Here is a 14,859-nt window from a genome sequence, read left to right on the forward strand (position 1 = left end):
CGGTTAGGGCTATTCGGGTCAGGTGAAGGTTTAAAATCATAAATAACTTCAAAAACAAGCTTTTTCAAACATTTGACCTGACGTTACCTTCTTGACCTAAAGTGAACCGGACTCCAGTGCCGCTAGTTTTTGGTGTTAAAGTATCTACCGTTTTAATTATCCTTTATGATTTTCACATCTATTCAATCAATAGTAAGTATTCTACGATAGAAATCATTATTGCCATCGCCAGACAAGAGAAAAGCTTACATTTTTGCCAAAAAGATTTCTCCTTAACGTGAGTTGGAAAAGCTTATAGTGGTCATGAGATCGAAAGCGAAATGCATCATCTACCAAAACCGAAACAACATAGTCTACTAGGAAGGGGCTGCAAAAAGCTTGCAAGGAAGCTTTGTTCCAAAGTGTCAGATATTTCCTTTAAAGCATGCCTTGTTAAGTTTCAGTCGTAGTCTGGAAGTGTGAACTTATTTTCTTATTATTACTAAGACAGAAAAAACCCAAATACAACACTAAACCTTGTAATTTTTTGTGCGTTTCATTGTCACTCAATTGGTTGGAAATTGTGTCAAAAACTAAAGGGCAACATTTGGCACTATGAGAATTACCAAAGCAATTTTAGAAACCACCTCAGAAAATATAACCTCAAAACACACTCTTTGGAACAGCAATTACGCTAGTGACGTATGGAGTTAGATACGGTACAGTGAGCATTGACGTAAACAACAATTACTCGCTACTGAAGCGTAACCGGGAATCGAGGTTAGCGCGTTTCCCACGGGAATTATTTTTAAATAAAAAGACCGACAACTATATGGAAGCAATATATGTAGCCATTGGAGAGATACAGCAAATTAAAATCTAACGTATGTAGATACACAGAACCGGATTAAATCATAATTACAAAATCAATCGTTCTGGAAATGACTTAAAGAATCGTCGTTTCTGCTAACCTAACATTTTTACTTGTTGTTTTTAAAAATTTGAATGGTTGGCAATCGGTTCAGCTAACCAAACTCGTTTAACTGTTGTTGTTTGTTGTCAGAAATTTCGATGGTTGATAAACGTCGTGCTTACTGCTAACCAAGATTGTTTAATAATTTCATTAAAAAATGTTGGATGGTTGACAATATTAAACGCTAATAATGTTATAAAAAGCCAGTACCTATAAACTTGATATTAAAAATCGCCATTTCTTATGTTGGTGCTGCACTTAAATCTGCTGAACATTGTACATTAATGTACATTAAAGAAAAATAACCCAACCCTACTAAAGATCATCATCTGCGCGAGTCAGAAGTTATATTTGGGAAATGTGACCCCCGTGTTTTTCGGGGCTTGGGCAATTACGCTTTGAGATTGAACCCCAAAACGGTTCTGCACAACTCTATTTTTATAGCGAACCGAACGAGCAAAACCAACGACTTGCACACACCACTAGCGCTACCTAGCGTATTTTAGTTCACCTTAAAACACAGACGTTTTTTCGACATTGTTATACATTTTAGATTTATTACAACATTTTTTTTTAAACAATTTCGCGAAATATGATTTATCGATTGGTGAACGAAATCGTATAAGGTAACAGTTTTTGTATGCAAACTGTTTCTTCATAATTAAGTAATAAGATACAGCAGAACCATACCACTTCGGATCTGTCAGAAAGCAAAAATTAGTGATAGTTTGAAAGCCAATAACACCTTGATGTATAATAGAATGAAGTATTTTAGAATATTAAATACAAAATACAACCTTCTTGAAACAAACAAACAAACAAAAAACTGCACAATACACAACGGCGCTGCGGTTTAAACTATAGGCCAGGGGTGGCCAGGCCTGCTTCACGCTCGAGCCGCATTTCACATAACTTAGTTTTAAAAGAGCCGCAACACAAAAAAATCAAAAAACAAATTTATTCACCCACAACGAAGATGTATGCTATCAAATAATGATTAATTATTGCTGTGTGGTGATACTGTGAGTCTCCGCCTGGGCTGCAAAGTGTTTGAAATTAGGCTGATATGATGGAAAGGTTTTGTGTTTAGCTTTGTAATGACGTTTCAAATTGCTAGACTTGTAATGATTGAGCGAAGCTTGACAGATAAGACACACAGGTTTAAACTTTGCAGTTATGCAGTTATGTACATTGGTTATGACAAACAGTCAGTCTATTGTTAATACGTGATATAATATAATGCATTGTTTTATCATCTGGTCAAACAACTGCAAGATGGGGAATGCATATGCAGCATCAAAGAGCCGCAATCACAGGCTCAATGAGCCGCATGCGGCTCGGGAGCCGCAGTTTGGCCACCCCTGCTATAGGCTAAAGTATGAAACCAAGTTGTAAAACATTTCCAAGAAAGAAAGCAAAGATTCAATACAAACTATATCGTAAGCCATGTTCAATAAAGCCTATATCAATCACATTGAATCTCTTCGTTGTTTCGGCGTTCATACTTTTCCTTCCAGTCTGCTCCAATGTTTTGCTTTAACTTTTGGTCTAATAGATCGTAACCATTCGGAACGTCCCGAAAGCACATCCGGTACAGTGCAAGAGACCTTCGAACCACGTGATCCGCTTCCGCCGTGTTGTGAACAGGTACGGGTGGTACCATCTTCTGTAGAAACGTCTTGAAATGTCCAGGAACCGACATAATATCTCTAAGAGCTGGCAACTGCAAGCAACGACAACCAACAACTCGAATTGCCGGCCAATATTCAAGACTAGAACCTTTTTAGCATTGTATGGAAACAGTATTTCCCGGATAAAATCTCTGTGTACTTAGGCTTAGACGTTCTATTGTGTTTAGCCTGGTTAGGGCTTACTACGTCAACCACGCGGCAAAAGGGCATGGCATTGTCCTTGTCGACCTGTGTTCTTACTTCTTACCTCAAAGGAGCAAGTTCAAACCTGCCGAAAAGTTACTTTGCCGAACTTTTAGACGATAAAGAAATTCTTTAAGACGGTTAACGTGTTGGTTCGGGATTGCACTGCTTTACATGGAACTTATGGAGCTGTTTGCGTTGCATAAACAAAAAATATATTTCTCCAAACTGTTTCTCTTCAGAAAAATATTCTTATTGCAGAAAAATTTCAAAACATAAAGTACAACAAACAACAAATTGAAGAGCATGTTTAACCGAATCAATGTTTTATTGAGAATTAGTTGTGTTTTAAAAAAACATAAAATGCAAAAATAAATAGCAAATGTGTATTAAAAAATGTACAGCAAACTATTGTTTGTGTCTCTGTGGGAGGTTTCAAAGAAATATTTGTATGATCTTGCATCTGGCGGGAAAATTTTGGTGACCTACTTTGCATTGTAATTCAGGATATTTAAACGCCATCTGTTTGTTATTAAACTGTGTTTTAGATTAATTGCAGCTGTGGCGGAAATATTACCTTTTCTGGTAAAAAGATTAAACACGTACATGCATGGGCAAATTCTAGATTTGACCTTTGAATATTTAATAACAATTTGACCAACTTTTTACTGACTTCAAAGTATAATATGCGTGATATCGTTCTGGATTTTACATAACTGTTCCGTGAAGTTGTAAACTGTTAATACACGTAATAGCCATAACGTGTTTGAAATTCAAGACTTTTATAAATATATTGAAAAATTACCATTGGTGCTCTTTGTTTATTATAACATAGAATCGCCTATGTGTGTTTGAAAATTAAACCCTTGCATTTTTAACGCCAGTAATTTTGTGTCATTGCTTTATAGTGGGGTGTTCTAATAAGTAGATGGTTATTAATGTTTTTGTGTTTACCAGGAGTTTGACTAGCAGCCTAAACTTGTTTTAAATACAAGTGTTGAGTTAAACAGGATGACAGGCATAACGCCTGTGCCTTTTGTGGAAGGCTGGAGTTTTGCCCAAACTCTAGGAGAGGGGACTTATGGTGAAGTGAAATTGGCAATTAATGCTCAGATGACCGAAGCTGTTGCTGTGAAAATCATTGAACTGAAGAAAGCGAAACACTCATATGATTCAGTAAGTTGGTGTTGTAAGCAAAAGCTAGTTGGTGTTGAAAACAAAAATGTTTTAGACTTCCTTTACTGCAACATTCATTCACATTGTTGCACCATGCTTAACCTTTATCCACCATTTGTGGCCTTCACTGTTTTGGGCTCCATAACGCTTTAGCGCTGCACAGTTATGTTCTTGTTGGTACTTGTTTTAGTGGAACTGTGTTGTTGTGTTTTCTTTCACCAAGCGAAACAACCTCAACCTGACATATCAAAAATTAAGTGTTATTTTTTAGTAAACATGACTGTGAAGTTTTCATGAAACTACTAGTCATATGGGTGTGCGTTAGTGTAAAAATGTCCAAAAACGGAACATGTAAATTTCTGCACTTCTAACAATCTCTGATACAAACACTGTGTAACTAACAGTCAGGCAACACTCTTTATCAAAACACTTTGCATATAAAATTACATTTCTACAGATTCGAAAAGAGGTTGCCATCCACAAAATGCTGAACCATGAAAATGTCATCAAGTTCTTTGGTACAAGAAAGGAGACAGACCATCAGTATATTTTCTTAGCCTATGCAAGTGGTGGTGAACTGTTTGATAGAATCGAACCTGATATTGGAATGCCACAAAATCAAGCCCAGAATTTCTTTCGACAACTCATTGAAGGTGAGGTTTCACACTTCTATTTCTTTTCATACAATAATTCAATACATTTTGATAGTTGGTTTTACCTTTTGTAAAACTTTATCATCAACTAATCATGTTGATGTCCAAAATTTAAGTGCTCTTGCTAGCCCCGTGCTTTGCAAATGTTGTCATATTGTACTAAGCAGTTTTAAAACTACTGCAAATTTGTACTTCTGTTTATATTTTTGCTTAAACAACTGGTTGACAGCATCTTGTTTGGCAAAGCTAAGGCCCTTTATGCCCTTCGTCAAAGGTTACTTTACACTTGGATTGTATTTTTATTCAGGTGTCAGTTATTTGCATTCTCTGGGAATAACCCATCGTGACATTAAACCAGAAAACCTTTTGCTCGATGAAAACGATGTTTTGAAGATCGTTGACTTTGGATTCGCCACCATATTTCGACACAAAGGTAAAGCTGTTGATCTGTAATAGTGTGACTTACTGTGATGCGACAAGGAGAAGACAAAAACATTAAAAATTTAGCCAACTGGTTCTGGTTATTTGGCCTCTCTCACATATTGCTTTATTTGGGAAATGCCGAAGTACAGGCATTTTGGATAATTTAATTCTACAAGCTGCACTGATGATACTTTGTAGGTCAAAACAGTGTGCACTGTCTGCACCTAATTCTTAGTAATTTTGTATTTTAGGAAGAGAAAGAAAAATTGACAAATGGTGCGGAACACCCCCTTATGTTTCACCGGAAGTTCTTCTCCAAAAACCTTACAGTGCGGAACCAGCTGATATCTGGTCATGCGCTATTGTCCTTGTTGCAATGCTTGCAGGTGTGAAAGAAAACAAAGTTGATTCTTCTGCATTTTATACAAACTACTTTAGGATAAGTACTGATATCTAATGCATAAGAACTAGGTTTGGAAATACAAATCCCTACCAAGTTGAAATGTTGAATTTACTGGAGGAAATGTAGTAGTTGTGTCGCTGAGTTGTGCAACAATGGAGTGAGTTTGTGTCAAGGAGAAAGCTCTTAATGTTGACTGTTTTCATAAGCGCAACAAGTTCACTAATTTGTCTGTTAAAAGTTATGTATATAGCATACTTATGGGCTTGTGCATTTTGAACCAAAAGATATACTTTATTAAATTCTGAACTATTTTGGTGCGTTCTCTTTCTGTGTTAGAGCTGTTTTACTTCAAGATTAAATTAGATATCTGCTTGTTATAACCTCTCAGGAGAATTGCCTTGGGATGAACCAAGTCTAGATTGTGATGAATACTGTTCGTGGCTTCAGCATAAGATCCAATACTCCCCATGGAAAAAAATAGGGACTCTTCCTCTTGCTTTGCTGAGAAAAATCCTTGATGAAAATCCAGCAAAGCGGGCAACAGTTCAGTCTATTCGCAAAGACAGGTTAGTTTTGTGCAAACAATTATTCATTCTATGCAGAAAATGTATATAAAAGTATGTTCGTTATGCAACCACCATTGTAAAGTCTTGGATACCTTGTAAAATAGTAAGAATATGTTCAACAGTAAAATGATTCAATTAATCAAGCATTTTTCTTATGATCAACTACAAAGACGACATAGCTTTAGCAAGTTCAATCTTTGTCCATTATGTACCACCTTTTTGCTTTATAATAATCTCATTACAGCTATATCACACTTGGTAATTTCTTTTACCAAGCAAAATATGCTCGTTTGGTGAATATTGCTTACTTTATTGTTTTAGGTGGTTCAAGGAACAGCTTCGTCAAAAGCGCCGCCTGTCGTCTCCTGTAAGTTTCCCATACAGCAAGAGAAAGGTTGCAGCTTATTCTGTTTCAGAGTCCGAAGAGGTAAAGCTCATTATTGATCATGTTTTTTTTGGTATATTTCCAACATTAACCACTTCAACTTGTTGCTCTCAGATGTCACTGTCTCAACCGGAGCCAGGCATCGCTTTTACAACCTCGAACGTTTCAGATGAATCTGTCGGGAATCTTTTACATGTAACCTTATCACAGGTTGGTGTAGAAGTGTAATTATTAGCATGGAACTAGATTCTTTTGCGTAAGCTAAGGTGTGCTTACACACTGGCTGGGATCAACCCCTGAAGTGTGAAGTGTTGATGCAGACCAGCGATCACGGCATACTCATTTATACATTATGGAACGTCAGGTTCTCCTATAGAAAAAAATTAGCCTGTGGTGGGATTTAAACCCAAAACTCATGCAGCAACCGAGCTACGCAGTCTCAGTGGTGAAACGGCTGAAAGTTAAATCACAAGCACCATTGCCTGCCTTGTATGCTTCACATGTCAGCTTCGTAGTAGCAGTTTAACAATTGATCTGTAAGATTTGCTATCATTCACTTGACGGCTTTAGTCCACAAAACATTGTCAATAAACAGTTACTTAAAATTAGCTACATTTGGAACATTTTAATATGATCAGCCTAATTTACTTTCCCACGTGTCCATGTTGCAGTGTCTGACCATAATAGAACTTTCTAAATTCCTATTCAATCTAAAACTTATCATTTTGCAGCCAGTTCATGCTGAAAACATGCTACTAAGTACACAACTCCTGGGAACACCAGCAGATTCACAAACTGCGTTGCAAAGGCTAGTGAAGCGCATGACCCGGTTTTGGAGCAACAAATCCTCTCACGACACCATGACAGCTATCAGCGATGTGCTGCAAAAACTTGAGTAAGTAGTTATTCAGAAAGTTAGTTTTTTCACTCAAGATTTGTCTCATAGTAGAAAGGAATGCCACTCTATTTATTGTTCATCGAATTCTATCCATGCTAGCTGAAAATTAAGTTTCATTGATGTAACCAGTGGTGGGTTTCAGCTGGTTCGCACCGGTTTTATAGAACCTTCTCATGATTTTTCATGAAATCAGCGAACCGGTTAGCATTACTGGTTACTGTCAATGCACTTTTTGTAACAGAACCGCCTGAAAAATATGACTTGTGTGATAGAACTGGCTGACAAAAATTGTGAATCCCACCACTGGATGTAACCCCCAAAAATGGTAAAATAAAAAGTAAAATGACACAAAAACAATTAAAATCAATATTCTTGTAAACAAAAGGAAAAGGTTTTTTTTAGAAGAGAAATATTTGGCAATAAACTGACCATTGAACAAATGTGCCTTATTTTTTTGCACCATGTCAATTACAAAATTACATTTTCTAGACACACTGTTAAGAAAGTAACTGCAACAGAGCTAACAGTTACTACAAAGGATCGCCGCCGCCGAAAGCTTATTTTCAAAGTTTTTGTTTACCCTGGCGTTGGTGAACTAGTAACTTCACAAGCGAAAGATTATCAAACCCTGGTTGATGTTCGTCTGTCGAAAGGTGACGGGTTGGAAATGAAGCGCTGTTATGACAACCTTTTTAAGCGACTCAATATGGATTTAATGATTCGTAAATCAGTAGTAGGCGCAGCTTGAATTCTTTGGGGTGGTGGCAATGTGTAAAGGATGCACTATTTGAAAAGTCAATGATTACCAGTTACAAATTGTTGCCACACTTGTTATGGAATTGCTACTATTATGCAAGTTTTTGAGTTGGTATGATAGTACAAATTCACTACATTTGTTAGCTGTTAAAAATATTTTCAATTAACACTGGTTTGTAGTTCAGCCGAAAGCTTTACCATAAAAAGTAAGCACATTCACTGACACAAAATGTGGCCAAAGTGTTCTTTGTTTAGTTTAATTTCTTGCAAAACGTTATGCCCTGCCATAAGTACTGTTCCTGCCAAAATCTTTTGCCAAATTTGTTTGTGTTTTGTGTCTCATTATACACTTCATCTAGTCACCCCTTTTTCACTTACTACTGTTCTTTCGCACTAGCTCTGCTTTTCAAATAAACCTCTGTTAAGTCAGTAAAACTTGTTGAGGTTTCATCCTAACAAACTTATTACAAATGAATCCTGTTATTTGCATAGCAGTTATTTGCATAAAAATCTTTAAACCACAGCCAATCATTTGTCAAAAAATTGTCCACCTAACACACATTCTAGTTAATTGCATGAAAAGCGCCTTTTTAGGCAAATTGATTATTCAATTAACTATGTTTATTTGTAGCTAGGTTAGTAAATATTGACAAAACAAGACCGCATATACTAAACCTTTTGCACCAAATTTTTTTATCAGTATGAATTTTGCTACTTGCAAAAATTCAGGACACTTTGAATTAGGAGATATCCTTTTTTGCTGTTTGTGTGTGTTTTTAGTTTTTACCCCTTGTAACCCCTTTTCGACGACGTGTTTGTGTGTTACTATTCTCACATTTTCTGTTTGTCCACAACTCATCATCTCACATTTTTGATATCACATACTGCCATCGATCCACTATATGCCTTTTCAACAATACTGCATAATGATCATGTGTGTACGTTTTTTTTTAATTGACAAACAAGATATAGCAGAAAATGGTGGGGACATACAGAAAGGATACTCAGGTCATTTAAATAAATAGTAAAAAGGCAGCAGGTCTTATTGAGTTGCTTTACAAAACTTAATATTACCTATTATTATTTAACAAAAATCAAATACAACCGGGGCTAAATATTAGCCAATTTATGAATGGTATTTTGGTCTGCAGACAATGTGTTGTATAGACACAATACAAGATGTTTTTAAAAGGACATTTAAAAGAAAAAAAGTCACTTGAAGTAAAGAAAATGCAATGTGCTAAATAAAAGGTAGTGTTGTATAAACTAGAAGGGTGGCTTAGCACATATTGCCATTGCACATACACTGTGACCTATTTCTTAACATATATTTACATCTGACACTTATTTTATATTGGGTCCCATATCATCCACTGTCTTTTATAACCTTAGTTGTTTCCGCAAGCAGAAACTCATGGGTCCCCACACATGCAAAGTTGTAAATAATGCATTTCAAGAGATAACAATGAGAAAGTTTGGCATTGTATCGTCAAACACACTGATCGGTGCTGTGCATAAATAAATACGCTATATGCAGTAAAGAATATTTAAATTCCTTCCATTCATACATTTTTGAAGGTTTATTTTATCTTATGCCTATCTGAGAAAAAGTGAGAAAATAGGCTAAAACACAACAATCAGCTCCTATTAATGGTGAATTTTACATGACTGTAGGAGTCTAGTGGAGTAAATGATAGGTACTACAGAGTTTAACAGAACAACCAACACCTACAAATGGTACACTCTACAAACTGTCCAAATTTCATTCAATTCAGACACTGTTTAAAAAATTGAACCATTTTGGGGGGGCTAGTGGGGTAAATGTTGGGACAACAGGGTTGAACACAACATTCTACACCTATAAATGGCACACTCTACAAGCTGTGTAAATTTCAGTCAATTCTGTCATTGTTTACAAAATGGACCCATTTTGGGGGGCTAGTGGGGTAAATGTTGGGGCAACAGGGTTGAACATAACAAACAACAACTATAAATAGCACACTTTATAAGCTGTCCAAATTTCATCAAATTCGGACAATGTTTAAAAAAATTACCCTTTTTAGGGGGCTAGAGGGGGAAATATTGGGGTTACAGGGTTAAATAAAACAATTGACACCTATAAATGACAAATTCTGCAAGTATTTCAAATTTCACTAAATTCTGACACAGTTTAAAAAAATCACCCATTTTAGGGGGTCAGTGGGGTAACTGATGGGGTTTAACACCCAAAAGTATAAAATATGAAACCACAATGACCTAATTAACAGTCATGTAAAATTTTATCCAAATCGAACAATGTTTAAAATTCTAACCACTAGAGGTTTTATTAACAACATTCGTCAACGCTTCTGACGTCATAAGGCTGTTAATACCCCTCTGACTGGCATGTGCAAAAACGTCCACCAAGTAATGCACAAACACAAGTATGATATGTACTGGTGCCTTTATTATACTATTACACTACAGAAATCTTTCGTTTGTGGTGCGCAGCAACATACAAAAACGTTTTACACTTTGGGGTCTAGCGGGGTAAATACTGGGGTTATTAAGTCAAACGAAGCAGATGGCACATCTACATAACTATATCTACCATCTGTGAAAGTTTCATCCAAATCCACCAAAGATTTCATGACAAAAGTGCATGGACAAACTTCGGCGGAAAAAAGAAAAAACAGAGTGAAATCAAGATGTGTCCCCTTCAGGGAAGGGGACCCATAATAACATATGGAGGCTTTATGAAATATAAAAAGGATTTAGTTTTGGCTATTGGCGGTTCAAGTAAAAATGCAAGTTAATTCTTCAACATGACAAACTCGATGGGTGTTGGGATAACAGACACATCTTAAAAGTAGACAATCAATTACTAAATTATAGCAAGATCTAAAACACAACATAGTGCAGTGGTGTAAAAAACGGAATTCTATGAAAGAATTATTCATACCAACAATAGTGATCAACATGATCAAAGAAAAAAGAGTCAAAAAATACTGTGTGGTAGAAATGGCAACAGTTAACAAACATGCACCAGAGGGATATTTGTAAGCACCTAAACACGCTTCTATATGGCACCTATTGATCTGTATGCTATGGAAAACCAATATCTGCTTGATATCATGATTGGTTCATGTTCATTTTAGCTTGCTCCAAACGCTGATCAAATAGTTCCACAGCAAACTTATAAAGCTCAATGTCCTGCATAAGCCAATAGGTTGTTAGCAGAAAAAGGTAGAAATGTGAGGCAAGTATATAACGGTCCAAGTATTATTACTGACTGTGGCATAAGTATTTGTCAAAACTTTTGTCAATTATGTCACATTAAAGTTGACAAAAAACGTGAAACAAATTCACTTCTCACATACCAGTTTGTTTCGATTTTTGATTCCCTCCATAGTTACGTTGTCCAACCTTACTGCTGAGGCATATGTTTGATTATGATCAATGAAATCTACTTTGAACTTCAGATCGAAAGTGTACTCAAATAAAAATTTAGAGTCCTTCTGTCTTTCAGTTAACCCAAAGAATGGCATATCCTGAAAACAAACAAATTAAAGATGTTATAAAAAACACTTGTTACTGATAAAGCATCAAGTCAATAAATGATAAGCCGCAGACAGGGCACACTGTTTCACTTTGATTCCAAGCAGTTGCTTGGCTACTGTAAGCCAGTTTCCTTTGTAGTTTTTGCCCAGGTGTTGCATCAAACATAATAGGTAAGGCATGGCATTTTTGCCAGTTATTCCCAACAAACTGGAGTGTTGTTGGATTGCTACAGTAGTCAATAACATCTCTTGTCAACAGCTGCAGTGAGGAGGCCTTATTGGTTGAAACGGTTTGTACATTCATTAGCTGATATTACAACTACAGTACCATTATGTTTTCCTTTGCGCTTTGTAGCATTATGGAATCCATTTCATCTCGCGACAGGCCATTGCCGTCACATGACACAAGCCTTAAATCAGAAAGCATCCAAGTTTGTCGGTTACATGCAGGATTTTCAGTACAATCCATAAATTCCTCCAATGTTACGTTGGTCCAATCCCATCCTTAACAAAAGTTACATAAAAACAGATGTTTTCTGTGCATTACATACCAGTAAATACTGGGTTTACAGCAATTTTGACTTTTATATTAAACAAATCAATACTGTACCATGATGGTACTACCATCTATAGTTTAATTTATTGGATAGCAAACATATTTAAAACAATTATTTGCGATAAAAACTCATTTTTGCCGAGATAAATGTGCTACATTCATTCACAAGACTTGGTAAAATATTGCTTTTTTAGTTTATTTGAGTGACTCCCAAATACATTACATCGAAAGACTTCATTTGTTAGACCAAATGCAAAATGAACACATATCATCCAACAATCATATAATGGCTTTAACAAGTTAAAAAACTGATATGAACCCAACCTGAATAGCAGATAGGAAGTTGCCTCTTTGCTCCGTTGCATAGAATATATGAAAGCTTCCAAGTAGCACCTCGACTTACGTGTTTCCATTCACTTAAATATCGAGCCACTGGCTCACGCAAAATAGTGAAGTAATGATATCTATCAAAAAGTATGCATTAACAGCACAAATATACTTGATTCCTGTTCATAATCAGGGTTAAGAAGTTAAAGCATAAATTAAACTATCCGTTAAATTTAGGCCAATTTGTAACAACATTCTCACTAAATTGTGTCAGGGCAACATTCAGGCTTTGTGTTTTAAACTAGTGGAAGCCAGAACACTAAAGGGTGAAATTAAAAGTGTTTCTACAACCCTATTTATAATTATAATCTTTCTATTTGGCATAACAGTAAAAGCACATATATATGTATATTGGCGATAGTGTCAAAACCACAAAAGTATTTAGGCATTTACCATTCAGTAATAAATTAAAGTATGCATGCATCATTTAGCTATCAATGCACAGTACTTTGTCACTAACTTTCTTTCGCCCTGAGGTAGTGATGGTACTTTTGTGTGAACACACTCTTTCAATGACGTCCAGTCGGCATGTAAGCCACATTTCCAACCTGCAAACAAAATAAAGGTTAAGAAATTTAAAGGAATACAGACAATTCCAAATAACGTTTAATTTTATAATCTGTTTAATTGCATAGAGATCATAAATTCTTACTAAAGAAAACTATCCCTTTAATTGCATTAAAAAAGCTTGGAAAAATGGTTAAGCGACTAACCAAAGATTGGGACAAAATTGAGAACATCATGCAAATGCAGACATAACTAACAAGTTTTTACAAAAAACAAAACATAAAACATTTCAACTGAAACCTATTGTTACACCGGTGTAACTCACCACTAGAAAATCTACTAAAAAGCCAGGTTGGGTCCATTGTATTAGGACGAAAACAAGAGTGTGAGTTTGATACACGGGTGTGGTTTTTTTTCATACACTCGATATTGAGGTCATGCACGAGGTGTCTACCAAAAGTTGATCCCCCAGTCTTTTGTATGTGCAGAAATACCATTACATCTGTCCCGGTAATGTTAAATTGAGGCTTGAAGTGTAATTTGTCTCTCGTTGATGGAGTTATGCTCTCATAATAAACCAACACAAACAATGTTCCAATTGCAAGGACGCAAAAAAACAAAATTTTCTTCTTTCGCATTTTTTCTTGATTTTATAAACTGACACAGCAATTTGGTGCATTTTAAGTATTGACTAAAATCTTCAATTCTTTTATCCCTACATTTCTGTAAAAATCACACCTTATTATTAAAATCACTTATCCACTCAAGTAAGTCATATAGAGTATAGACAAATGTGATCGTTTTTACTACTTGGCAAAAATGTTATTGCCAAAATAAAACATCTTATATTTGCATGCTAGGTCACACCTTGTGTCAATGGTTTTGAAAAAATTGAGGCTGTTGCCTAATAAAATGCTGCATAAAGACACAAACAACATGTCTATTTGCATATGGTTTTCAAACTGTCAAAGATCACTGAATATTTTAATGAGGTCATTGGTAGTATTTAACTGCCAATAAACAGCAGAAAGACATGTAGACCCACACAATTTTTAAAATAAACAATTCGATTTAACTTACCACTAGTAAATCTACTAAAAAGCCATGACGGGTCCATTGAATTGGGTCGAAAACAGTGGTATGACTTTCTTGTTTTGCGATTTTTCGTACATTCTATATTAAGATCATGTACAAGGTGTCTACCAAAAGTTGATCCCCCAGTCTTTTGTATATGCAGAAATACCATTACATCTGTCCCGGTAATGTTAAACTGAGGTTTGAAGTGTAATTTGTCTCTCGTTGATGGAGTTATGCTCTCATAATAAGCGAACATTAACAATGTTCCAATTGTAACACAGCAAACAAACAAAAACGTTCTTCTTTCGCATTTTATCTTGGATTTATGAACTGGGGTAACAGCGGCGTCCATGTTAACATTTTCTAAAACACATTTTCAATTTCTATATTGTTCGCTGTTTAACCTAAACAAGTCACTTTGTTTTTAGTGTTTTTGGGTTTACCCACTGGCATTGAACAACGTTAAATTTTACGTTTCATTTAACGTAGTACAAACTTGATCGAATAAATAATACTGGTTTTATTATTCTTGTTTATTTTCTCCATCCACAAAACTTTACTTATTAACTCAACTCAACAACACGCATTGTCAATGGTCAAATGGAGACAGAATTAAAAATATACACAGGTACCATACCAAATTAATTCTTACTTTAAGATTTGAGGTAGTTTTTTTACAACAAAAATATATAATAATACATTATTAG

The 14,859-nt window shown here is 35.6% G+C and overlaps 2 protein-coding genes across 5 annotated transcripts; one reads left to right on the forward strand and one right to left on the reverse strand.

Moving 5' to 3' along the window:
- Positions 1 to 3,756: 3,756 nt before the first annotated feature.
- Positions 3,757 to 9,017, forward strand: LOC145228813 (serine/threonine-protein kinase Chk1-like). Its single transcript, XM_080094001.1, has 9 exons — positions 3,757 to 4,002; positions 4,460 to 4,655; positions 4,963 to 5,088; positions 5,330 to 5,464; positions 5,870 to 6,047; positions 6,369 to 6,474; positions 6,547 to 6,642; positions 7,164 to 7,327; positions 7,820 to 9,017. Exons 1-9 carry the CDS (start codon positions 3,838 to 3,840, stop codon positions 8,076 to 8,078), a joined length of 1,425 nt encoding a protein of 474 aa, XP_079950127.1. The 5' UTR covers positions 3,757 to 3,837; the 3' UTR covers positions 8,079 to 9,017.
- LOC145228814 (heparan-sulfate 6-O-sulfotransferase 1-B-like) lies at positions 9,017 to 14,626 on the reverse strand. Of its 4 annotated transcripts, none has more exons than XM_080094002.1 (6): positions 14,156 to 14,626; positions 13,017 to 13,116; positions 12,506 to 12,645; positions 11,954 to 12,129; positions 11,446 to 11,616; positions 9,017 to 11,278 (listed from the first exon to the last, which is right to left on the reverse strand). In XM_080094002.1, the coding sequence occupies exons 1-6, from the start codon at positions 14,502 to 14,504 to the stop codon at positions 11,198 to 11,200; spliced, it is 1,017 nt and encodes a 338-aa protein (XP_079950128.1). In that variant the 5' UTR covers positions 14,505 to 14,626; the 3' UTR covers positions 9,017 to 11,197. The 4 variants fall into 4 exon arrangements, with proteins under 4 accessions (XP_079950128.1, XP_079950129.1, XP_079950131.1 ...); XM_080094003.1 differs by having other exon boundaries at positions 13,029 to 13,116; positions 14,156 to 14,619; XM_080094005.1 differs by lacking the exon at positions 14,156 to 14,626 and adding an exon at positions 13,401 to 13,816 and having other exon boundaries at positions 13,029 to 13,116.
- Between the last annotated feature and the right edge of the window lie 233 nt (positions 14,627 to 14,859).

This window comes from Phallusia mammillata, chromosome 5 (assembly GCF_965637545.1).
Source record: "Phallusia mammillata chromosome 5, kaPhaMamm4.hap1.1, whole genome shotgun sequence".
NCBI classification, from domain to species: Eukaryota; Metazoa; Chordata; class Ascidiacea; order Phlebobranchia; family Ascidiidae; genus Phallusia; species Phallusia mammillata.